Here is a 27,392-nt window from a genome sequence, read left to right as displayed (position 1 = left end):
AGAAACTACTCTCACCCTGAAGAGACCAATCATGCAGACTGAACTGTCACAATCCTTGGCTTCTCTGATAAGACCGCCAAAAGTAAAAACACCATGAAATGAACTAAGCCTACTGGCTCATTTCAAAAGTGACACTGAATAAGTCTCAGGTGGGGGTGGATTTTCTCACTGACATGCGATGAACTGAAACTCGTAACTATAAATTACTTAAGATTCTATATACTATACAAATTTCCTAAGCTATCTATTAACCCAGGTTTTCCATCCTCAAAATACATTCATATCTGTTGCAAATGGTATTTTCAGTACAATGTACATTCCAATTAAAGACAATCCACATGCTTTAGTGAGAATACAGCTATTTTAATAACTCAAATAGAGGTTCAGTGTGTTTCCTGTTTATTATACATGGTTGCACAATCTGAGGCTAGTTAAATACAATCTGTTTTCAAAGTCTCTTGGAATAGTTTCCGGATTACAACATGCAAGTGATCATGAAAATATTTGGCTTTAAAAAAAAAAAAAAAATTCTCAACAGGCACTTACATGAGGGAGTTAAATTTGCACTCAGATATCCACATTTAAGAAAAATACCCCAGTATAGAGTACATAGAATCTTGGTCTGCTTTATCAAAGTTCCATAGTAGTAAAATGTTTTTACAGAAGTGTAATTCAATTATTTTGCTTATTCATAAAGTAAGGTAAACCAATGATGCCTGCACTGAAGTTTAGAACGAGTGTCTTGTTTATAGTCCAAATGAACTACAAGCGCAAGTAGCCTTCCACACAGCATGGTTCATTTTGTGTCCAATCCATATATATTATGTCTGATAACAGACTACGTGATTAATTGTGAATGGAGGCTAACTTGTTTAAGTAATTTGTTCAAAGACTCTAAACTCACAAGAGATGAGTAAGACAAAAATATTCCGTTTTTCTAGACAAATTTCTCAACACTTTTTGAACTCAACCAGTTTAAAAAATATCTTTCAAAAAAAAATAAAATAAAATAAAAACCACCCAACAGTTTGTCTCCCACCCATTTATAGGCCTAGATGGATGAGAATAAGTATGTTCTTCTGAGAGGCTGTCATTTTTCCTCCTCCCCCAGGATGGCAAGGGAACAAGCTGTAAAGAGGGGAGTAGATTTGTGAATCCAAGAGGAGATGAGTAAATATTGTGCATGTAAAAAGTTGATTTCAAGAATGTAACACTAAGTCTCAGTTTAATCATTAAGAGTCAGCTATGTTAAAACATTTCCATCCCCCCTTATCTCAATTAAAGTAAAACAGCAATAGTGGGAGAAGTGAGAGTTCTACAGTTACTAGAAAACATTAGACTTGTCAGTAAACTGTTTCTGGAAGTTCTAAGTAAAAACAAATATGGTTAGAGTGAAGTGTAAGAGCCGCCACACATCTAAAAGGATCATCTTGGGAACAAATTTGTTTGTGAACGTTCTTGTGAAAGATACAAGATTCAAAGCCTCTGAGAACCACGGTATGGTCTTAGAAGACTCCAAACAGGTACAGTAAGTTTGTGGTAAAGAGTTAAACTATGCTCGCATGTCAAGAATATTTAAAAGTCTCATTCTAAAGACAAAAGATCCACCATAAACCCTGATTTTTAGTGTAATTTAGACAAGTATACTTATCTGTTGGTTTCAAAACTAGTTCAGATAAGCAGCATTGGAGGTATGCATGCGATAAATGACATGATGGGGGAGAACTGCTTTAATCTACGTATTATAGGTGATTAGCAAAAAATAAATATACAAGCCTACATGCATGGAAATATATAACTAGATTTGTTTAAGCTTTATGCATATCGAGTGCATAACATTATCAAATAAAAGTAAAATGTGCAGTATAAAATAGTAGCTTAAGAAAGTTCCAGTGTTTGAGAAAGCACTTTATTTTAAATGTATATACACACTTGAATGTTTACTTGACGAATGTTTTAGTAATATGGTAAATGCAGCACTGTAAGACGAAGGAAGACCGGTGTAATGTGAGTTTTTGCCTTCTCTTCTCCTACAGGCTGCTGCCACCTTTACTCTGCTGAAGTGTCACAACAGTTTTTTCACCTCCTATCTAGTTCACATTTCAGGTTGCTCAGCAGATGCTTGTGGTTCTGGAGATTCAAACCGCTGGTGAAAATTTGTTCGTGGTTTCCTCAGTTTCTCAGGAGCTTTTCTCCAAAGAATTATTTCCTATATAGGGGAAGCAAATGCTCATTTAGTATAGCGTTATGTCTGGTCAAATATTAACCCCATAACCTCAAAATTAATCATAAGTTTCTATTGATGCAAGGTTTCCAAAATACTTCGCATCACTATTTCCATTCTGTAATGAGCTATATTTCTATAAATCAGGTACAGATGTGTTCTCAAACCAAAGCAATTCGGTTTATAAATATTGCCCTTTATATCCTTTTCACGCCTTTACCTTTGTACTCTCTTATGCCAGGAACCAAATCAAATTCCTTGTGTCTCTTCATCCAGCATTAACCCACTCAAGTGAAACAAAAAAATGTTGCACATCCAGTAATTTAAAAATAATGCTCCAAAATAATTTCCCTTTTGGACACACAGCAATTTCTATCAGTATTGTTTTGTCTGGCTATTTAGATTGTAAGTTCTGTGGGGCATCAATCACTCCTTTCTTGCATTTTGTACCACACTAATACCTCATCTTTGCTAAAATAGTGTTCATCATCCCCTTCTTCTTCCTCACTCGCAAATTAAGTTTTGTGCGCGTACTATTCAGTACAGCAAATGGGAGAAAAGTAATTATTTCATATTTCTATTTGTAACATAGAGTTTACTTGTTCGGTTTCCAAATATGAAAAAAACAAAAAAACAAAACTTCACAACAAAAACCAGCCTGTCACAAGACTCCAGCCTGTACAACACCATACCTGTTGTTTGAAGTACCGTCTGTCTTCTTCATCCACAAGCACTAGATTCAAAAAGTATCTCACTGAAAATTTTTTGTTCACATCCCTCATTGTAGGCGTTGGATCATAGCCTGCTAAGAAAAGTCTTATAGGAATTGATTCACCTTGAAGAGGAAAGAAAAGTTAGAATTAGTTTCATCTGAGAGAACTCTCATTAAAACACATTCCCCAAAATGCGTAAGACTGGGTGAAAAAGTGGTGGTCTTCTACCCAAGCACCCTTCAGATTCTAAGGGCACAGGCCCTCATCTGGGAAACCCAACACAGGTCCTGAAGTTTACAAGAGCCTTTAAGTCAACGGTGTGCCAGAAGATGGTATAAGTGAGAGGTTATTTCACCTAACTGGATTCCAGACCATTCAGAGCTTTAAAAGGACCAACACCTTGAAGGCCAATCTACTATAATTAAATAAGAAGCCAGTGTCAAACATGAACCGTCACCCAGCATTACCCTTTCTGGGACCTCTCATCACTAAATTACTAAAATAATCTAAGTCTCGTTGTCAGAGCTATTATGGAAAATGCCGATACTAGCTCAAAGTCAATAAGAACACTATTTTCACTCAAAACCAGATCAGACAACTATTAATCAGTCAATGTTCTTCAGCCGTGCCTGAATCAGACTGATCTGGATCTGCAGGATCCAAATTCTAGTTGGAGTTTTTGCAACACAACCATCAGATAGCCCTGTCACCAAAAACGGTGATTTAATCTTGCTGTTCAGTCTTGTCTCAGGATCCTACAGTAGCTGCTCAAGGGAGTTCTGTCACCATCAGTGATTGGCAGCTTGCACACCTGTACCCCTCCCCACTACACACCAGAACCCTCCCTACCTACTTTCTTCCCTTTCTCCCACTGATTTTTCTTAAGGAGCTTTAAGCCTTGTGATCCTTCTTTTCCTCTACCTTTATTTACCACATCCCTCCCTAAACTCTTCTCTGGAAGCAAGCTTGAGAGTCATTAGCAGCCAGCCTCTTCCTTCAGGACTCCTAATTGTTCCAGAATCTGCCCCATTCCAAGTCTTGAAGTGCCCTCAAGATATTGGCTGCAATAGCTCAGAGGGGAAAAGGAAACTTTCTAGGGGCTTGACTACACAAGCAAACTTGCACCAGTTTAGTTAAATCCCTATGTGGGCACACTTATAATCAATTTCAAACAGATATATCAGCATAGCTTGCCCATTAGGGGCAATCAGTTTTAAACACATAAACCTGTTCAAGTTTGTTTATCATGACTTATTTTAGTTTGCCCAACAAAGCTGCACTAACTTTTAAACTTATTTTAGTTAAACTACACCATTACCTAAACTGGTGGAACTTCATGTTTAGACCAGGCCTAAGGAATAATATCTTTTCCACCCAGTGAGTTATTTTAATTTAGAGGCACCTAAATATTCATAGCACAGTTGCTGTCCATGAGCCCTTAGAGCAGTGGTTCTCATCCTTTCCAGACTACCATATGTCTGATTTGTCTCGTGTACCCCAAGTTTCACCTCAGCTAAAAGACTATTTACTTACAAAATCAGACATTAAAATACAAAACTGTCACAGCACACTATTACTGTGTACTATTACTTTCTCATTTTTACCATATTATAACAAAATAATGGGAATATAAATATAGTACTTACATTTGAGTGTATAGTATATAGAGCAGTATAAACAAGTCATTGTCTGTATGAAAATTTTAGTTTGTACTGACTTCACTTCTGCTTATTATATAGCCTATTGTAAAACTAGGCAAATATCTAGGTGAGTCGATGTACCCAGTGATGAGCTGCCAAAAGCTGAAGAACCGGTTCCTTCAGTCGCTCCGGGTCTTCGGCGGCACTTCAGCAGCAGGTCCTTCAGTCATTCTGGGTTTTCGGGGGCACTGACGGACCCGCGCCAAAGTGCCGCTGAAGACCTGGAGCAAGTGAAGGACCTGCTGCCGAAGGCCTGAAGCGCTACCGGATAAGTAAAAATTTAAAAGGGATTCTCAGGGAAGCCTCCCCAACCGAGAGCTCAGGCGGGCCGGACAGTACAGTCCCGCGGGCCAGATGTGGCCCACGGGCCAGAGTTTGCCCACCCCTTTAGCAACTGGTTTGAAACCGGCTTCAAAATTTAACAACTGGTTCGCACAAACCAGTGCAAACCGGCTCCAGCTCACCACTGGATATGCCCCCTGGAAGACCTCTTTGTACCCCTGGTTGAGAACCACTGCCTTAGAGCAGCTGCATGTTCCGACAGTAGGCACCAGGTGGCTTGTGCTCAGAGGCTTGCTGAAGAGTCTGCTTCCAAAGAGGCAAATACGGTGGAGATCAGAGATGGAAGTACTTAAAAATACTACTAAAGGAGGGGAGCACTTGGCAGCAAAATCAGAGAAAAGAGGGACTGTCCTCCCGCTTTTTAGGAAGAATATTCTTCAATTCCTCCTATACAGTGAGCTGTTAATGTAGTAGAGATAGGCTTGAACTGGAATCCCAAATCAGATCACAGGTACTTGTGGGGGTGAGTAGGAGTAGTAAAAAGGATTGAACTTCAAACAAAATTTCATAATTAGAACCCCCATCTCTAGGTTAAGTAATCACTATTGCCACTTGCAGCTTTGGGTGTTCTACCTTACCGTACCTCTTTTACAAAGAAAAATTCTTATCCATATAGAAGCAAACTCATTTTAAAAACCTGGTTATAATTTTTACACTAGAATGCTCTCCAAAGTTCAAGAGCAATTATTTACCTTTGACTGGCGCACCATCCATTATTTCATACTTAGCAATGGTTTCCGTCTCTGTTGTGGTACTGGGCCCTAGTTTAAGGAAAAAAAAAAAAAAAAAAGTGCAACATGTTAATGAGAGACTTTTTGGAACATTTACTTGATATGCTTTTTCAATCAAACTACAGGACCCCAAACAGTAGTCTTATGGCAACTCCTGCCCAAGAACAGTGGTTTCCCTTTAATGGGCACAAACCCTTGGTTTCCCTTTGTATGTGTTTTAAGAAAGATAGTGTATATTAAGAAAAAGACTCAACTTCCAATAGTGCTTATATTCATAAGTGACAAAAAATATTAGGTAGAGCTACAAATAGTATGGGGAAATGCTTTGGAAACTTTACCTGCAATCATCCACCTCCTCCTGCTTCAAACCTCCTTCGAGTTCAAACTTAAATGGTTTGCTGATTTTGTGAAATGGACATAGTACTATCAAGAGTTATCTACTTGTTTATTTGAGGGATCGAGTAGCTCTGTAACAAGTTCATAAGTCATGAGGGGTTTAACAAAAATGTGTCGCTTAAAGGTGTAAAGATTGACTTGTAAAGGAAAAGAAATTATTTGCACCCTCTCTGATGTATTTAAAGCAGCTTAAGTTTTAAGGAAATACAAATTCATGTCTTGTTTACCCTGGAAAACTGTAAGATGACTGAAGAGCTTGTAAAATTCTGGCATCACAAAAACTGTTTTTGGTTTGCTTTTAATAACTAACACCTATTTAATTCCAATGACTAATGGACACTCAAATATAGGAAGTCTGTTAAAGATGCAGCATCACTACCTCTTCAGTTGAAGTATGAGCATTCAGACATCCCAGACCTCCAAATCATCGTTCAGAAAAACAGCAAAGACCAAACCTAACACTGATATTTGTAAAGTTAGGTCTTTATATAAAGACAATACTTTCCAGATATAGCTCCTTTAATAAGGGGGCGGGGGGGGAGAATGTAGACGAAGGGTAACATTTTCAAAAATGCCTAATGTAGGCTTGTAAGTCCCATTTCAAGAGTTACTTATGAACCCTAATGAAAGTTAATGGGACTTAAAGATTTCAAAAATGCCCGTCTTCACAATTATCTACTGTTCAAAAGGACACGACCGGCCTCCTCAACTGTTTTTTAAAAAAAAAAAAAAAAGTCCACTAATTTCAGATATTAGACTGAAGTGAATAACCAAACAATTCATGCTCATGCATATTTTTAGTTTGAGTATCAAGAGTTCTGTAAGTAGCCTGTAAATTTCAGTGATCTAGGATGAGCTCTCCAACCCAAAAGCAAGCTTTGAATCCTAAAGTATGAAGCAGATGTCTACTACAAGATCTAGCTACTTTTATACTAGATATCAAATTTGATTCTGAACCCCAGATGAACAGAAACCCCATTAAAATGTCTGATAAACCAAATATATATATCTTTGATTAACTTCTTACTATTAGGTTTGCATCAACTTTATGATATACAAATTACTAGTTCATATTGGTATTCTTCCTTTTTTGCTCATCTTACCAATTCCAGTGATCTCCTTTTTGATCAGCTGCAACTCCATGTGCTGAATTTTTATTCTTACTAAGAGGAAATAAATTTTTCCAACAATCACATCCTTTAAGTGATACCTTTAGGAGAACAAACATGGCTTTCAGTTAAAGGCTTACCTAATACACATGATTCTAGCTAGAGTTTAAGAAAAAAAGATACAGGTCATCATTTTTATTGCTGAAACTGAACCGAACAGTGCCCTTCTGCTAAGGTGGGTTTCCCAACCACTCAAGTGAGGCTAGAACATCCCTACCGTTATAGGTTCCAACTGAGAATGCACTACAGTCATCCAAATAGCATGATTTCAGGAGTGAAATCAAAGTCGCTAGCAAGTTTGCAAGAGACTGAATGTTAAGCACTGAAAAAGGCACTTGGCAACTACTCTGAAAATCTAATCTTTGCCTTTATGATCAATCATTTTGTTTCCAAGCCTCCAGAATCTAAAAAAAGCTCATAATGCAAGAATCATTATGGTAAGTCATCTATATTACATCAAAGGTTACTCTCTTCTTGATCAATTTGAGTACTTCTATTTGTGTAGGTTTTGAGTCACACTTACTTCGACTTGTTATATTCAAATTCTATATGCAGGCAGTCTTCAATGCCTACTTCCATTTTAATAGAGTTGTTAACATCTGGGTATGTCGCAAGCTGGTGAACAATAAGATCATATTCTTTTACCAAGTCTGACAGTCGTCTTACTATTGTCACTTTAAGAAAATACCTATGAAGTAAACAGTAAAGTTAACAGAGACTCAGTTATGCAGATTATATTGTTTTTATGGATGAAATTGCCAAGGTGACACTCTAATGAAATAACTAAAAAACAAAGTAAGACTACAAGAGGGTCATTTTATATTCAGTAACTAGACATTTCTCTTTAAACCCAAACATTCTACAGAATTTTATCCATTGTTTAACTTACTAGCTAGTCAAGTCAAAGCCTTGGCAACACATGCCTCCAGTCTCATTTCCTTTAGTCACGTTGATACTAGGGCTGTCAAGCGATTAAAAAAATTCATCGCAATTAATCGCGCTGTTAAGGATAGAATACCATTTATTTAAATATTTTTGGATGTTTTCTACATTTTCAAATATATTGATTTCAATTACAACACAGAATAAAGCGTACAGTGCTCACTTTATAATTTTTATTACAAATATTTGCACTGTAAAAAAGATAGTATATTTCAATTCACTTAAAGTATTGTAGCGCAATCTCTTTATCATGAAAGTTGAACTTACACATGTAGAATTACGTACAAGAAAATAACTGCATTCAAAAATAAAACAATGTAAAACTTTACAGCCTACAAGTCCACTGGGTCCTACTTCAGCCAAATCACTCAGACAAACAAGTTTGGTTACATTTGCAGGAGACAATGCTGCCCGCTTCTTGTTTACAGTGTCACCTGAAAGTGAGACCAGATGTTCGCACGGCACTGTTGTAACTGGCGTTGCAAGATATTTATGTGCCAGATGCGCTAAAGATTCATACGTCCTTTCATGCTTCACCCACCATTCCAGAGGACATGCTGATGACAGGTTCTGCTCAATAACAATCCTAAGCAGAGCGGACCAATGCATGTTCATTTTCATCATCTGAGTCAGATGCCACCAACAGAAGCTTGATTTTCTTTTTTTGGTGGTTCGGGTTCTGTAGTTTCCGCATCGAAATGTTGCTCTTTTAAAACTTCTGAAAGCATGCTCCACACCTCATCCCTCTAAAACTCTGAAGTGCCTTCCAAAATCTGAAGCCTTGGGTCGAGTGCCGTAGCTATTTTTAGAAATTTCACATTGGTACCTTCTTTGCATTTTGTCAAATCTGCAGTGACAGTGTTCGTAAATCAAACACCATGTGCTGGGTCATCATCCGAGACTGCTATAACACGAAATATATGGCAGAATGCGGGTAAAACAGAACAGGAGACATACAATTCTCCCACAAGGAGTTCAGTCCAATTTAAATTAGCACACTATATTTTTTTTTAAAACCATCATCATCGGCATGTCCTCCGGAATGGTGGCTGAAGCAGGAAAGGCTTATGAATGTTTAGCATATCTGGCACATAAATACCTTGCAATGATGGCTACAAAAGTGCCACGCGAACTCCTGTTCTCACTTTCAGGTGACATTGTAAATAAGAAACGGGCAGCATATCTCCTGTAAATGTAAACAAACTTGTTTCTCTTAGTGATTGGCTGAACAAGAAGTAGGACTTGAGTGGAATTGTAGGCTCTAAAGTTTTACATTGTTTTGTTTTTGAGTGCAGTTATGTAATCAAAAAAAATTTCAACTGGTAATCTATTGTTTAACAATACGATTAAGCGCGATTAATTTTTTTAATCGCAGTTAATTTTTTTGAGTTAATTGCATGAGCTAACTGCGATGAATTGACATCTCTGATTCTTGATATGTATCAACTAGAGTGCTATAAACCAAAATCCTCCTTACGTTCTCAAATACAAGATCTCTTCACAGACATCAACTCTACTTTCTATCTTGGTGTCCTTCAAAGTAGTGGGTCAAATGTTATTTTTTCACCTTATCTTCTTTGTTAACAGGAAATAATCAAAACATTGCGCTTGAGAAAAGCATTTTATTCATAAGTTAACTTTCAATTTTAACAACCCCTACAACAGAGAACTGGGTTTATATGACAGAGCTGAAGATATTTTTGAATTCAGAAGAAGCCTTGCTATGAGAGATTTGGGAGACCAGCAGATGTCGAGTGGTCTTTGCTATAACCCTCCATGTGATCCTGATGCTTCCAAAGAGCTACCAGAATTATACCCTTAAGTCCTCTGAAAAATGTCACTTCATGCGTTCTATTGGAATCAAAATCAACACTTGAGAAAGCGTCACCTTAAAGAAGGGCTGGACTTCATGAACAGGTGAAATGATTGAAATACCAACCCATTTTCTAGGTGGAAGTTTCACTGTCCATCTAGAAAAGAGTGCCATTGTGAGTGTGAGCACAGTAAAAGTAAATTCCATGTACAGAGTTTTGGAGAAAGATACAAATTTTAGTTCTGTAATACACAGTGTTAATTTTATGTTTACAACTTAATGGGAAACAGACTTGACAGAATTACCATTTTGTTGAATGCACACTCAGCCTGTTTTACATATAACCTAACAGGATATCTGATTCTAGTATCAAATTTCATAGAATCTGCCTGCTTAAATGCATATTTTCACACCTCAATCTGACATTGGCACCAATGTAGGATTCATATGGCTTCTCAACTTGCATAAACTCAAAGTCATAACTTCTGCTTTGTGTCAGTTCTCCTGGTAAGGCCAGTTCTTTCACTAGGTTTACAAATTCATGAGTGTTGCTCTTGTCATTGAAGAGTTCTGAAATTGAGAAGCAAGAAGTTAGAAAGAGTTTATTAATAAACACAACTGTTGAAGTGAACATCATTTGAAACCTCTTTTTATAGTTCTACTCTGACTGCTGGAAGTAAGGTGTGTTGGGGAGAAGAGACAGCCATTAAATTCACCTCCAGATCAGTGGAATTTAAAACACATCAGCAAAAAGGTCAGCAATCTTCAGCATCAAATTACAACAACTAGACCAGAAAGATAAATGATAAGATAGAAAGAAAAAAAGGCCCTAATTATCAGAGATAGTTAAAAACAAGAATTGTGTGTGTTGAACCAGTAATGACCCAAATTGGCCAAACCCTGTTTTTTAGCTAAATTGGCAACAGGCAATGACATCACTTGTTTGTTAAAGGGTTTAAAAAGACAAGCTATTAGATGGTTCATTCCCAATACCTACCTGAAGTTGGAGCCAACCAATATGGGTCTAAGCACTTCTGAATTTACCGTTTGTAAGTATTTTGATCAAATGTTTATAAATGTTTTGTTACTGTTTGGATGTAGTAGAATACTTATTATTTAGAGCAACTGTATAAAGACCATTAGGCCTCTCAATTAAATAAAGGAATTTCTGGTTAAATTAGTGTCATAGTAACATAAATTCCAATATTCTGTAATAAAGTCTCCGTGTCCACTTAAGTCTCTGGTAGTTACAGCAGAAAGGCTAAAAGAAGGCAATTAGCAACATTTGGAACAGGACTGTCACCACCAATTAATCTACAAGTTACAAAAAACTGTTAGAAGGTATATCATCATTACTACCAACCCAGGTAAGTTCAAACCAGCCACTTAGGTCCAAGTTCTATCATGCTGTAAACAGGCACACACTGACTAATGGAGTTGATTGCATTTACACCAGGACTTCCTGTGACCCTTAGTGTTTAATCTTATTACTAAATCTTTGAGCCACCCAGTCTTCACAGAATACATATTTTTAACTTTGCAAAACCTATCAGGAAAACCATTTCTACATATAAATTGTTGTTTAGGATTCAGAATTGTAAAGAAACATGGTCAGTTACATGACAGTAACTATCACGAGGAGTTAAAATATTTGACAAATTTATTCAAATTTAATTAATTCTCCCTAGCAGAGAATTAAAAATAAATTCATTACTCTAAGCAGGTTCACATTTAAATATACCACAACCCAAGTAATAATGCATCACAAAAGCAGCTTGTTAGAAATACAAAAGAACAGTATTTAAGTGACAGACACATTAGTTACTGGTTTTTTGCCTGTTACAAAACAAAGTGATCATAATTAAAAGAATGTTGCGAAGTGTATTTTGTTCACTGGACAACTGTTTAATTTTAAATATACTACTTCATGATTTTCTAGTAAATTTACTGTTGTATTTTCTGAGGCAGGAAGAATACTTTTTGTATAAATCAGAGAGGCTATTGTAAACAGAAGATATAGAATTTTATAATAAATCTAAGCTGTATAGAGAAAGGATATTTCAAGTGTTTTTGGGAGAAACTACTGATAGACCTTTGAACCTAACCAAATGATGCAGATTCTTCACAATTTTAGCTTCTAAATCTGAATGGGAAAAAAAAGAACTTTAGTTTAATGCAGTGTTATCAGGCAATTTTATAGGATCTCTGCACTTTGAGATATTTAAGACACCTTACTTTATGTTCAGTAACAGTACACAACTACACTTTAGAATACTGCAAGGGCCACAGACGTATTTCTAGAAAGAGGTAATTAGACCATTACCACCCTTCTTTTTCCTATACCTCCTTTTCCCTCTAAATCAAGGATTAGAGACTAAAAAAGTAATCCAGGCCTGCACAGCTGGTACATGCTTGGCATTTTAGTTTGATACACTAAAGAAGACATGAGAAATAAGCGAGAGAGATGAATTTTTGGGTGTTATTTTTCATGTGATTGCCACTTGTGGTTTAAAAAAAAAAAGTCTAAATTTTCCTAGGTTTTCATTTTGAGTATGCAGATTAAGACTGTGAACGCAGTTCTGCATTGATCACGTGTGGCAATAAGTTGTGTAAATGGCAAGCACGCTCTCTGGTTGGCCATAAAATGTTTCTCCAGGTTTCCCATAAATCAATCAACTCTTAAACAGACTGGCGAAAGAGGAAGACTGCTGCTTTTTCCAATTTCTGACCAGTACAAGTAGCACATTACTTCTGAGTTAAAATGACTAAGACATTGTCTTACTTCAGCACTTGTTAACCACTATCCTGATGTAGTCATGAGGACTGAGCCAGAGTGCTTACAGTTATGAGTGTAAAAGTTCCATAAATCACATCTACCCTCACCACATTGGCAGCTTCAAAACTCACCAATTTGTCCTACAAATTCAATTCTAATTCCTTGGTGCTCTAACCTCTTTCCAGGTTGTTTAAAGGCTATGTTCACCTGAAAAAAAAAAAACAAAAACAAAAAAAAAACAACAATATCAGTTGGAGGCTTTTATACTTTCCACTGTAGCACAGCAGGTGTTCACTTTCACTTCTGGACAAAGATCAGTTATTTGGGTGTGCCCAGAAAGCTCTCTCCTTCCTTCCCCTGTCTTTTTCCACTCCATGATTTTTAAGGGTTTAAGCTTGCGTATAACCCTTAAAGGCAATACACAAGAGGATGCATTAAGGACAGATAAAGACTGTCCAAGGGAATGTAAAATTGCGATCAAATTAGTAATGCTCCACTACAGGATCAGAAACATACTTTATTCCTGGCAGTTCAACTCTCCTATTTAGAGTAGTCATCTGACTAGACAACTTTTCCTTCCTCCTTGTACAACATTCTTGAGGCCTAAAACCTTTCCAGGAGAAAACAGCTACAAGGAAAAGATCTTAACTGACTGACTTCTCAAAATGGAAAGCATTCATAGAAGTGTTTAAACTACTGAAATTTCATTGTTTTAGACAAAAAGCTGTCAGCTCAAACTAGTACGATTTTATCCAGATTACTACAATAGTGTTTTCACACTTCTTGATTAAATGTGAGCTATTCAACTGTATGGTTGGAGACGTGAGCGATGGAGGTTCTGCTTTCATATTGCCAAATTCAGTTACATCATTCACCACCAGCTGGGGTCCTTCAGCCTGACACTCCTTCAGGACTTAATGGGAGATAAAGGCAAGGCAATAGGACTACTACAGATGAAAAGGAGGTTCACTCAGTCTTACAGTCAGTAACAGGTAGGGTGCTAAAGTTTGCCAACCTACCCAGTATTAATATGAAAGACCACCACCAATCTCCAACGCCCCATCCCACCCCAAATCCCAGTTGTTACCCTAACACAAAAAAAGAGTTCAAGAGGAGCAGGAAAAGTATAAGCTAGACCAGGGATCGGCAACCGTTGGCCTCCGGCCCGCCAGAGAAAGCCCCCCTGGTGGGCTGGGCCGGTTTGTTTACCTGCCGCGTCTGCAGGTTCAGCCAATTGTGGCTCCCACAGGCTGCGGTTCGCCGCTCCAAGCCAATGGGGGCTGCAGGAAGTGGCAGCCAGAAACATCCCTCGGCCCATGCCACTTCCCGCAGCCGCGATCGGCCGAACCTGCAGATGCAGGTAAGCTTGCCGGGGGCTTACCCTGGTGGGCCACGGGCCAAAGGTTGCCGATCCCCAAGCTAGACTTAACGAGATACTGCTTGTCAGCCATGCTGGGGCTCCTTCTGAGCTCTCTATATTTGGTATTGGTCTTAAGTTCAGTTATCAGAGATCTATTTTAAGACTTGACTTCACCCTCCACAATCCTTTCCCCCTCCTCTCCCCCAGGCACAAACATGCAATGAATTTGTTATAAGCATCAGCTATTCCAAGAAAGTTGTGGGAACAATGCTTAACTCATGCTCCCCCTACTGGGCATTTAGCTACTCTGCTTTATGGAGTGCAGTTGATAGAGCCGGACAAAAACATTTGGACTTTTTTGGGGGTGGGATAGAGAGTGTAACTCTTACAGTACCCATTTACTATCTGCAACTCTTTGGAGGTAAAGGAAGCATTTATGCCCAAAGACATTCACTAACCAATGGATCCAATGGCTTGGGATGAGCATCTCTGGCTCTCCTTTCCAAGAAGAGCTAAAGAAAGCTGGAGCATTTCACTTGATCATTGTTTCCCCAAAGTGTGGTGCATGGCCGCTGAGAGCACAAAGGAGTGGGGGTGGGGGGGGAAGGATGCAGTATGCTTCTCAGCTGTCCTCCAGTCTCAGCTTTCATTTTAAAAAGAGCAAATCTTTAGCTGTTAGTGTGAAGAAAACTTCAAAATATAACCCCAGTGTAGCTGATGTAGTGTCTGCCTGAGCTTTTAGAGAACCTTATCCAATGGCTCAGATGTGAACTACCCCAGTTGTCTCCAAGGGCACAAACTCAGATGCAATATGAGGACACTAAGTGTCAACATGTAACTATTTCACTGTTCATTAAAGGAAAGGAAAGATATACCAAAGTGAGCAGTCACTCAAAAGTAGGTGTCACAAGTAGATAGGCTTGGGAGATACAACAGAGAATAAGTAGTGGTAATAACTGAGCCCAAATATTTACCTTAATTGTAAGCTCAAATGTAAAAAGCACCTGAAAGTTCATAAGATGTTTATAGGTTGATGTAACAACAAATGTTGATGGGGGAAAAAGGTACAAAAAAGAGACTGAATTAGTCTAAACAAAAAGGCCTCCTGATGTAATTCAAGGTATTTGTTGAAATCATGCTTGGCAGAAAGAAAAGATGCGGAACCAGAAATTAATGAACCAAAATTGGTATGTCAGATATTAGGACTATTAGTGGACAAAATAAAGAGGGGGATGAACAATGCAACCAACTTCCCCTCTCCCACGACCTTTTTGTGGTTCCTAAAATGAGACTTTGAAAAGAACATCTCATCCCAATGCATCTTAGTTTATCAGGTCTTGTCTCTTCCCAACTCATGGACTCATCCTCCCTGATCCCAGGAGAGAAGGAGCTGACAAAAGGATTTTCTTCCCGAGGAAGGCCATCAGGCCTTGAAAATCAACATGACATCCAGTCCTCGGCCAAACAGCACAGAGGCACACAAGAGCTTGTCTCCCATTCCTGTTGTGTTACTTTCTGCCCCACTATTTCCTTCCTCCTATAGAATCATAGAATATCAGGGTTGGAAGAGACCCCAGAAGGTCATCTAGTCCAACCCCCTGCTCAAAGCAGGACCAATTCCCAGTTAAATCATCCCAGCCAGGGCTTTGTCAAGCCTGACCTTAAAAACCTCTAAGGAAGGAGATTCTACCACCTCCCTAGGTAACGCATTCCAGTGTTTCACCACCCTCTTAGTGAAAAAGTTTTTCCTAATATCCAATCTAAACCTCCCCCACTGCAACTTGAGACCATTACTCCTCGTTCTGTCATCTGCTACCATTGAGAACAGTCTAGAGCCATCCTCTTTGGAACCCCCTTTCAGGTAGTTGAAAGCAGCTATCAAATCCCCCCTCATTCTTCTCTTCTGCAGGCTAAACAATCCCAGCTCCCTCAGCCTCTCCTCATAACTCATGTGTTCCAGTCCCCTAATCATTTTTGTTGCCCTTCGCTGGACTCTCTCCAATTTATCCACATCCTTCTTGAAGTGTGGGGCCCAAAACTGGACACAGTACTCCAGATGAGGCCTCACCAATGTCGAATAGGTGACATCCTATCATCTTTCTCTCTCTCAGCTTTTCATCAAATCCTGAAATCAACTGCACTGCATTAGCACAGCAAGATGAGTCAGACACAACCCCGTTCTATCTAAGGAAAAAGGACCCAACCAGATGATGTCCCCTGATCAAAATGCAAACCACGGTTCATGCAACAAGTGCCATGGTGTCCTTGCCTACCAAAGCATCCATTCGTAACTAGCCAGCCATCCAGTGTTCCAAAAAAAAAAAAAAAAAAACCAACAAAAGCCATATTTCCCCCACTTTTTCTAGCTTGTATCTCTTCCACCTTGTGCCTGTTAAGAACAGAATAACTATCACACACCAGCACTAATAAAATTACCTCCTTCCTTCTCATAAAAAAGGTTAACAAAATTGAGACTGATTTAGGCATAGATAAGGGTTTATCATGGCACTTGAAGTTAGCCAACTAGATGTCAGTTCCACAGCCAAAAGACTCTTTACTTTGACCATCATTGTGTGGAATTATTACCCAGGGAGGTGGCAGAGATTCCTTCCTTTATGTCATCTGGCACAGTCATTGAGATTCCCCTTAAATGCTTAACTTTAGAAACATTCCACTCACAAGCCAGAGAAGCCTGGCTACTGCTCAGTTTAAGATGTGAATCCTGTTAGGTTAACTGTTTCCACACAACTGAATCTAGATGCATCTCCTGTGGATGTTAGCCCCTAAAGCACACTGTACTGAGATTTATTTTGTCCAAGTCTAGTAAACATAGGTCCCTCCTAGTGGGGAAAGGAGCTTGCAGTGCTGGATGCCAATTTAAGAGAATCCTGGACAAAATCACGGAAAGCCCAATCTGTCAATTTTAAATTATTTATTTAAAGACACCTTACTGGTCTTAATGAGTAAATAGTAAGCCATCTCATCTCCCTGGGACGAGAAGATCCTCTCTATGGAAACATGAAGTGCACAGTACTTCCTAACTCAGAGCTGTGAGCTCACAAATTCTTGTACCTTGCAGTCCACTAGTGCAGTCCATAAATCACTAGTGATCTGTTAATGTCTGGGGCAGAGGATGCAAGAGATTATGCAAGCAGTTATCTTGGGGTGGAAGAGTTAAAAAAAGGGGAAGCTGCCTGAGGAGCCAATAGTCTTCCGATCCAGTTGCAACTGCGTTAGTCAAAGCTCCTCAGAAGCCCTCCCAGACTGTCATCCTTTTTTAAAAAAGTATATGAAAATGAATATATGAAAGCTAGTAGCTTCCTCTTTTTAAATAGACATGCTGACTCTTGAGTTACAGACATCCCATGAGAAAGTTTCAGTACTCTAGAAAGACATTCCAGGGATTCATGCTCTATTTCGGAGGAGTCCACAGTCGTGTGTGTGTGTGTGTGTAAAGAAGGTGGTCTGAAGAGTGGGAGCATTCCCTGATGGTGAATAGGTCCCTTGAGAAACAGGCAAAGGGTGCCATCTAGCTCAGTTTCTTTGAGGGAAGGAACAGATTTGGGCTTCCTAATCCTTTCCCAATTTGTTGTCAAAACACTCTCCCCTACTGAACTGGTGGCCAGCTGAGCTGAAGATCCTCTGATGTACCACCAGAAACCACTTCAGGGCATGGGGCATAACTTCAGGATGTACAGAACAAGCAGGTAATTGATGTCCAAAGACTACTGCTATAAATGGTGCCTTCTTGGCCTTCCCCTCTCTCGGGTTCCAAAGATTACTGCTTCCAACAAGAAAAATTATTCCAAAGTGACAGGGATGCCTTTGGCTACACTGGCTTCTTCAGAGATAGGAAGAAAACAAGAGATGAAAAGAAGAAGCAATAGGCTAATGAACATATAAAACAGAGGTTCCCATTAATTGCCACAGTAACTAATATGAACACAAGAATGGCCTTACTAGGTCAGACCAAAGGTCCATCTAGCCTAGTATCTGGTTTTCCGACAGTGGCCAGTGCCATGTGCCCCAGAGGACATGAACAGAACAGGTAATCATCAAGTGATCCATCCCCTGTCACTCATTCCCAGCTTCTGGCAAACAGAGGCTACCATTCCTGCCCATCCTGGCTAATAACCATTTGAAGAACTAAAGTTTACATTAGTCACAAGTAGGTATAGAACAGATAATTTTCTGACCTTTAAGAACAAAGGCAGACTAGAGAATTAAGCTGGTGTTCAAACCAGTTTACCTAACGAAGAAAAATCTATATCTCATGTTTTATATCTAGTTTGCATTTATGTGCTGCAAAAAGTAAACAAGAATTATAAGAAACACAAACAAAAGTCTTACCTTTCCTGAAACAGATTCACCATCATAGAAGAGGAAGTGTTTTTCTATTTTGCCATCTTCAGTTTTAATTTCTGCTGTTTTTCGTGTTTCTGCATCATTAAGAATAATGTCAATCTCACAAATCGGACCAAAAAAGCCTCCAAGAAAACTCTGGAATAAAAAAATTATTTTTCAGATTATCACAGGGATAAAGATAACTATCTTTTATGAAATACATTTTTTTAATCTTTTGTTTGTGGCAGTGATACTAATTAAAGCCTGGGGGATGAAAGTATGTTCCCAATTACACAAGTTCCCTGTGTACTGAAGGACAGATCTCAGTTTGCAGATGTAAAGCTCAAATTTTTAGAATATGCAAATCATTTCATTGGGATGTTTAAAAAGTTATACACAAGTAGTTTCATAATAACCACATGGGACAGTACTCAGCAAATAATTAAAAGATAAGATCAGTAGCAAGCTGAAGAATGAGCAGTGCAAGCAAAATTGACTAGTCACAACAGGAATAAGTAGATAGTTCTAGTACCCAATTATGATCACAAAAAAATTTCAGCCCCTATTTATTAGTACCGCAACTTTCCACTGAAATTTGATAGTTTTAAATCATACTTGAGACACCCAGACTCAAAAACAAACTTTTGGATTCCTTACAATTAAGAAACTGGGACACACTATGTATAACATTGTAAAAAACTGTTTATTGGAGTAAGAGGAAATAGGCCACAAACTGAAAGACCAGGGAGAGGATCTACAGGAAACACTGGAAGCAGAACTGGAAAAAGATGGTTTTTTGGTCCAAGACTATGCACCGAACTCTGGGTTGAGGAAGGAAGGAAAGGCGGTGCCTTCCAACCCTGATATTCTATGGGCTAGAACCCACTTTATCAGATGTATGGAGTGGAAAATACAGGAGTAGGTATAAATACATGAAAAGATGTGAATTGCCTTACCAAGTGTGAGGTTAGTCTAACAAGACAATTCAATTGACAGCAGGATACCAAGGGAGGAAAAGTAACTTTTGAAGTTATGAGAATGGACATTTCAAAATTATCTGCGACTGCCCCTGGATCATTACAAAACCTAAACCTAATTTCCCCAATACTAGTTTCCCCCTACTATTACTCACACTTCTCGTTAACTGTCTGAAATGGGCCACTCATTACCACTTCAAAAGTTATTTTTCCTCCCTTGCTATCCTGCTGTCAATTGATTTGTCTCGTTAGACTAACCTCACACTTGGTAAGGCAACTCCCATCCTTTCATGTATTTATACCTGCTCCTGTATTTTCCACTCCACGCATCTGACGAAGTGGGTTCTAGCCCACGAAAGCGTATACACAAATAAATTTGTTAGTCTCTACGGTGCCACAAGGACTCCTCGTTGTCTCTGCCCCTGAACAGAACGTTCTGGATGCAAATCACACACACAAAACTAGATGTAGTCCCTCACTGTCTTCTACTGGGTACATTTGGTATTCTTTAAAGAATATACGTTCTCATTCTATGTAGGATCTTTAATTGTAGTCTGGGGAGACAAAATTTGAAGAGTTTGGACAAAGTCAATAGAAGAGGAGAGGTATTTAGCTAAAAATCTTAAACGCATAGAACTAATGATGCAAGAAAGCTGTTCCAAACAACAGGCACTACTGAGAAGAAAACTCTCATATCAGCAAGAGTGACACTGTTTGGGGAAACAGAAGACACAGGACTGCAAGACAGGCTGAAGAAAGAACATAAGCAATTTTTATCTTATGATAGGTTAAGATACACAAGGCTAAATAAAAGAAGTCCCTGTACTTTGTTTCTACTTAGAGCTTGTTACTCTGGCAAACTGCCCCAAAACTCTTCACAAAGAGTGGTGCAATATTCTGTAAAAGAAAGCTAGATTAGCTACAGTTAACCTGAGACTTCCACTCAGTACTGGCTATGTACACACTATAGCTTACATCGGTACAAGCTGTGTCGCTCAGGGGTGTGACTAAGCCACCCCCCTGAACTACATAAGTTACACTGACCTAAACGCCAGTGGGAGAGCCTCTCCCATTGTCATCATTACCCCAGCCTCAGTGAGTGGTGGTAGGTAAGTTGATGGGAGACCCCTCCACCCCATTGGCTTAGAACATCTGAAAGCTCTGTAGCCTAGACTCCAACAGCTCAAAAAGCAGCCTAAGGAGGGGCTCACATCTAACAGGGAAGTCTTCCAAGTCTCTGCTGAGTACAGATTTACATTCACAGGTGGAACATCAAAGAAGCTTGCTTTGTGACTACATCTGTTTTCTGATATTCAATTTCCAGTTAAATTAGTTACTTAGGAAGAATTCCCAAATCATTAGTATACAAGAAATATGTTTAAGTTATAACACTTTATTGCCCTTTCCAGGAACATGCTCACATTAATCCTGAAACATGCAGTACTACTTTCAAAGTGTAGTCAGCAATTACACGTATCAAATTGAAAGAGTGCCTATTGAGTTTTATGCACATTTACCTCCAAACCAAAAACAGATTACATTCACAGCACACATCATCTAAAAGGATCCCATAGTACAGGGGTTCTCAAACTTCATTGCACCGTGACCCCCTTCTAGCTATAAAAATTACTATACGACCCTAGGAGGGGGGACCGAAGCCTGAGCCCACCCGCTCCCTGCCACCCCGGGGGGGGGGGGGGGGGAGGGAGGGTGGAAGGGAGGTGAAGCCAAGGGCTTAAGCCCCAGGCAGGGGATCTGTAATCTCAGCTCCACTGCCCAAAACTGAAGCCCTCAGGCGTTGGGTTCGGCCCCACGAAGTCTAAGCCAGCCCTGACGACCCCACTTGGGGTCCCGACCCACAGTTTGAGAACTGCTGTGGTATAGCATTTCACAAATTATAGACAGAGCCACTAAAATGCAGTCACAATAGAAACAGAGGTTGACAGTAGAGTACTCTTAAGATACTGCACATCAATACTTATTTTAAGATGTTCCCCATATGGGCTGGCCTATGCTTCAATTTGAAGGAGAATAAAGCCTTTAAATAAAAGCCCCATCACCTCCCTCAATTTGTGTCAAAATAGTTTATATGTAAACATATCAACAAATAGACTGCTATATCTTGCAAGTGAAGACAGCTAACCTTACAAATACTGCAAGACAGTTACAAGACTCACAAGTTACTTCTGAATTAGACATTCTCCTTCCCAAAAGCACTAGTTCTCATCTAGCATGGATAAACAAAACAAATTTGGAGTTTCAAGGCTAAACCATTTTTAAAAAACAAGCCATTCCAAAAAAATAGGTTTTCCAAAAATGAAAACCTCAATTTTTCAAAAACTGTGATCTTCTAGTTATGTTGTCCAACTGATCTCTAACTTTCCCCAAAAAAGAGATTCCCTCCTAAGGCAGTGGACTACTTTAAAAAAAATAAATAAAAAAGCATCTGATCTCCTTGCTAAATACCTTGTAAGGGAAAGACAGTCACAATGTTAACTTAGTGTGGGCATACCCTTACAATATGAAATGGTCCTAAACCTTTCTGTACTATTACTGTGCACTTTCAACTACAGAGGCAAGTATATTTCAGTAACCCCTACATAGAATTTGTAAGGCATTTTGGGAGGATGCCATATAAATATGCAGCATAAGTGTGCTTGGCAAATACATAAGTAATCTTAAACCAAAAAGTTCATGCTTTCAGGATAATATAGTCTTCTGGATGACACAACATGTACTTAGCATACGATAGGTGTCAGAACTGTTTATAGCCTGCAATAAAATAGTCTAAACTCCTCAAGTAAGGACCAAGCTGTCAAGTTTTGATAGGCAAGAACACTGGCAGGACTCAAATACAGTAGGAATAATAAAAAATATTGTTACCATTGGAGAAAGAGAGATATTATTAAGGGCACAAGAGCAAACTACCCCACTGAGTAGAAAAAGATAGAAAATTGAGCAAGAGAACACCATGGCTTAAGTAGATCTTCAATGATTTAAAACCTCGAAGAGTCCTACAAAAAGTAGAAACTAGGTCAAACTACAAAGGATGAACATAAACATAACACACAGGTATGGAACACAAAATTAGAAGGCCAAGTCACAAAACAAGAGAGATTCAACTAGCTAGAGACAAAGAGTAACACGAAAACATTCTACAAATACATCAGAAGCAAAGAAAAACCAAGGACAGGGTAGGTAGGCCCTTTACTCAATGAGGGGAGGGAAACAGTAACAGAAAATGTGAAAATGGCAGAAGCGCTAAATGACTATTTTTTGTTTTAGTGAAAACTGAAAAGTTTAATAGCGATTGGACATCTAACATTGTGAATGCCAGTGAAAATGAGGTAGGATCAGAGGCTAAAATAGGGAAAGAGCAAGTTAAAAATTACTTAGACAAGTTAGATGTCTTAAAGTTACCATGGCCTGATGAAATGCATCCAAGAATACTCAAGGAGTTGACTGAGGAGATATCTGAGCCATTAATGGTCATCTTTGAAAATTCATAAAAGATGGGAGAGATTCCACATGACTGGAAGAGGGCATATATAGTGCCAATCTATTAAAAAAAGGAAATAAGGGCAACCCAAGGAATTACAGACATCTTAATTTCACTACCCAGAAAGTAATAGAGCAAAAAATTAAACAATCAGTTTGCAAACACCTAGAAGATAATAAGGTGATAAGTAATAGTCAGCACTGATTTGTCAAGAACAAATTGTGTCAAACCAACCTAACATCTTTCTTTGACAGGGTAACAAGCCTTGTGTATAGGGGGAAGTGGTAGACAAGATATATTTTGACTTTCATAAGGCTTTTGATGCCGTCTCACATGACCTTCTCACAAACAAACTAGGGAAATACAACCATGATGGAGCTACTACAAGGTGAGTCCATAACTGTTTGGAAAACCATTCCCAGAGAGCAATCATCAGTGAGTGGTTCATGGCCGAGCTGAAAGGGTGCATCAAGCAGGATCCCACAAGGATCAGTTCTGGGTCCAGTTCTGTTCAGTATCTTCATCAAGGATTTAGATAATCACATAGAGAGAACACTTATAAAGTTTGTGGATGTTACCAAGCTGGGAGGGGTTGCAAGTGCACTGGAGGATAGGATTAAAATTCAAAATGATCTGGACAAACTGGAGAAATGGTCTGAAATAAATAGAATGACATTCAATACGGACAAATGCAAAGCATTCCATTTAGGAAGGAACAATCAGTTACACACATACAAAATGGGAAAGGACTGCCGACGAAGGAGTACTGTGGAAAGGAATATGGGGGTCAAAGTGGACCACAAGCTAAATATGAGTTAGCAGTGTAACACTGTTACCAAAAAATCACAACAACAACAACAACAACAACAACAAAAAAACCAAGAAAAAGAGAGCAAGCATCATTCTGGGATATATTAACAGGAGTGTTGTAAGCAAGACATGAGAAGTAATTCTGCTTTACTTTGCACTGATTAGGCCTCAACTGGAGTAGTGTGTCTAGTTCTGGGCACCATATTTCAGGAAAGATGTGGACAAATTGGAGAAAATCCAGAGAAGAGCAACAAATATAACTAAAAGTCTAGAAAACATGACCTATGAGGGAAGATTGAAAAAAAAAAAAAAGGGTTTAGTCTGGAGATGAGAAGACTGAGGGGGGCATAACAGTTTTCAAATACATAAAAGGTTGTTACTAGGTCTGTCAAGCAATTAAAAAATTGAATCGCTATTTTTGTTTAACAGTGCAATTAATCGAGTACCATTTGTTTAAATATCTGTGGATGTTTTCTACGTTTTCAAATATACTGATTTCAATTACAAAGTGTATAGTGCTCACTTAATATTTATTTTTGATTACAAGTATTTGCACTGTAAAAAAACAAGAGAAATAGTATTTTTCAATTCACCTAACACGAGTACTGTAGTACAATCTCTTTATCATGAAAGTTGAACTTACAAATGTAGAATTATGTACAAAAAAACTTGTGTTCAAAAATAAAAAATGTAAAATTTTAGAGCCTGCAAGTCCACTCACAGTCCTACTTCTTGTTCAGCCAATGGCTCAAACAAACAAGTATGTTTACATTTACAGGAGATAATGCTGCCCGCTTCTTGTTTACAATATCACCTGAAAGCAAGAACAGGTGTTCTCACGGCACTGTTGGAGCCAGCGTCGCAAGATATTTACGTGCCAGATGTGCTAAAGATTCACATGTCCCTTCATGCTTCAACCACTATTCCAGAAGACATGCGTCCATGCTGATGGCAGGTTCTGCTCGATAACAATCCAAAGCACTGCAGATTGACACGTTTATTTTCATTTTCAGATGCCACCAGAAGGTTGATTTTCTTTTTTGGTGGTTTGGGTTCTGTAATTTCCTCATCAGAGAATGTTGCTCTTTTAAGACTTCTGAAAGCAAGCTCCACACCTCATCCCTCTCAGATTTTGGAAGGCACTTCAGATTCTTAAACCTTGGGTCAAGTGCTGTGGCTATCTTTAGAATTCTTACATTGGTACCTTCTTTGCGTTTTGTGAAATCTGCAGTGAAAGTGTTCTTAAAATGAACATGTGCTGGGTCATCATCAGAGACTTCTATAACAGGAAATATGGGGCAGAATGCAGGTAAAACAGAACAGGAGACATACAATTCTCCCCCAAGGTGTTCAGTCAGAAATTTAATTGACACTTATTTTTTTTAAATGAGCGTCATCAGCATGGAAGCATGTCCTCTGCAATGGTGGCCGAAGCATGAAGGGGCATACGAATGTTTAGCATATCTGGCACATAAATACCTTGCAATGATGGCTACAAAAGTGCCATGTAAATGCCCGTTCTCACTTTCTGGTGACATTGTAAATAAGAAGAGGGCAGCATTATCTCCCGTAAATGTAAACAAACTTGTTTGTCTTAGAGATTGGCTGAACAAGAAGTAGGACTGAGTGGACTTATAGGCTCTAAAGTTTTACTTTTTTTTTAATTAAACAAACAACAACAACAACCACCTATGTTTGTAAGTTGTGCTTTCAGGACAAAGATTGCACTACAGTACTTGTACAAGGTGAACTGAAAAATACTATATCTTTTGTTAATCATTTTTACAGTGCAAATATTTGTAAGCAAAAATAATATACACTTTGATTTAAATTAAAGCACACAATACAATATATATGAAAATGTAGAAAAACATCCAAAATATTTAATACATTTCCATTGGTATTCTCTTATTAAAGAGTGCAATTAATGGCAATTAATGTTTTTAATCACAATTAATTTTTTTTGAGTTAATCACATGAGTTAACTGCAATTAATCGACAGCCCTAGTTGTTACAAAAAATTGTTCTCCTTGACCTCTGAAGATAGGACAAAAAGCAATAGGCTTAAATTGCAACACGGATACGTTAGGTTGGACATTAGGAAAAACTTCCTGTCAGAGTGTTTAAGCACTAAAATAAATTGCCTAGAGAGGTTGTGGAATCATTATCCTTGGAGAATTTTAAGATCAGAGATGGTCTAGATCAGCGGTTCGCAAACTGAGTCGGGACCGCAAAGTGGGTCACAACCCCATTTTAATGGGGTTGCCAGGGCTGGCTCAGACTTGTTAGTGGGGCTGAGATTACAGACCCCCTGCCTGGGGGCTGAAGCCCTTGGGCTTTAGCTTCCCCTCCCCCCAGAAATGGCAGGTATTGGGCACACTCAGGCTTCGGTCCCCCACCTGGGGTCATATAGTAATTTTTGTTGTCAGAAGAGGATTGTGGTGCAATGAAGTTTGACAACCCCCGACCTAGATCATACTTAGTTCCGCCCTGAGTGCAAGGGAACTGGAACAGATGATCTCTTGAGGTCCCTTCCAGTCCTATGATGTGTTTACTCTGAGAAATGACCCCACCCACGTGGCATTGGATCCTGCAGCCCCGCCGCCGACAGTCACTTGGCAGGAGGTGTGGTGGGGGAGGGGTTATCGGCCCCGCGGGACAGCCGTGCAGAGGTGCTCCAGCCCAGCCTCTGCCAGCTCTGCGGGGCCCACCGGGGCGAGGAGCGACCATAACGTGCCGCAGGCCGAACGCCACGAGCCAACGCAGCGCCTGGGCGCGGGCCAGCCGGGAGGAGAAGCCGGTGCAGTCCCTTGCAGGGTCAGAGGTCGAATGTCGCCGACTGAGGGGAGCCGGCTGAGCGCGCGGGGCCCAGCACCCTGCGGAGCAACCGAGGGCGGGCCCTCTCAGCGACACGCGGGCCAGGGAGGGCGCCCGCGAGCCAGCCCCCGCCGGCCACAGGTGGGAATCCGCGTCCCGAGGCGCGTCCCCGGCGGGAGCGAGCTGCCGCCACGGGCCCTGCTCGCCCCTCACGGCCCCCAGCGCACCAAAACCCTTCCGCAGCCCCCGGGCCTGCGCCGCACGCGGGCAGGGGAACGGAGCAGGCCGCGCCGACGTCTCGGAACGGGAGAGGCGCCACCCGCTCACCCCAGGGGCCCCCGAGGTGCCAGCTCCCGCTCACTCACCATGGTCACTTCGCCTCCAACCGACCCCGACCCGCAACAGCTCCGGCCCGCGCCCCTGTCATGTGACCCTTCAGGCGGTCACGCCCCGCCCCTCCGCCACGTGACCGCCCCTCCCTAGTCCCTACGGAGAAGGGAAAGGGGAGGACGTGGGGGCGGAGCGCGCGCTGTCTGCAGGGAGCCCCTCAGGGGCGGTAGAGGGCGCAGTTCCCTAGCAACCAGAGCGATCTGCGAGGCATGGGTCGCCAGTCTAGGACATCTTCTTACCTCCCAGTGCAGGCCCAGGCCTGGTGCCAGCCCCCGCCCTCTCTCCTCTTGCCCCCCAGGCACCTAGGCCCAATCAGCCACTGCTTGTGTCGCCCTAGGGCCTGTGGCCGCCAGTCGCTTCTCCATCTGCTGCATCACCTCATGGGCCTG

General features: G+C 40.0%; 1 protein-coding gene across 2 annotated transcripts; it reads right to left on the bottom strand.

Moving 5' to 3' along the window:
- Positions 1-1,887: 1,887 nt before the first annotated feature.
- VPS26A (VPS26 retromer complex component A) lies at positions 1,888-27,074 on the bottom strand. Of its 2 annotated transcripts, XM_073353506.1 has the most exons (10): positions 26,979-27,072; positions 22,908-23,046; positions 18,517-18,666; positions 12,938-13,013; positions 10,444-10,600; positions 7,799-7,963; positions 7,210-7,316; positions 5,672-5,740; positions 2,917-3,059; positions 1,888-2,209 (listed from the first exon to the last, which is right to left on the bottom strand). In XM_073353506.1, exons 2-10 carry the CDS (start codon positions 22,908-22,910, stop codon positions 2,096-2,098), a joined length of 984 nt encoding a protein of 327 aa, XP_073209607.1. In that variant the 5' UTR covers positions 22,911-23,046; positions 26,979-27,072; the 3' UTR covers positions 1,888-2,095. The 2 variants fall into 2 exon arrangements, with proteins under 2 accessions (XP_073209607.1, XP_073209606.1); XM_073353505.1 differs by lacking the exon at positions 22,908-23,046 and having other exon boundaries at positions 26,979-27,074.
- Positions 27,075-27,392: the final 318 nt, after the last annotated feature.

This window comes from Lepidochelys kempii, chromosome 7 (genome assembly GCF_965140265.1).
Source record: "Lepidochelys kempii isolate rLepKem1 chromosome 7, rLepKem1.hap2, whole genome shotgun sequence".
In the NCBI taxonomy this organism is placed as follows: domain Eukaryota; kingdom Metazoa; phylum Chordata; order Testudines; family Cheloniidae; genus Lepidochelys; species Lepidochelys kempii.
The sequence above is the reverse complement of the archived record's forward strand: the minus strand, read 5'-3'. Positions and strand labels throughout refer to the sequence as shown.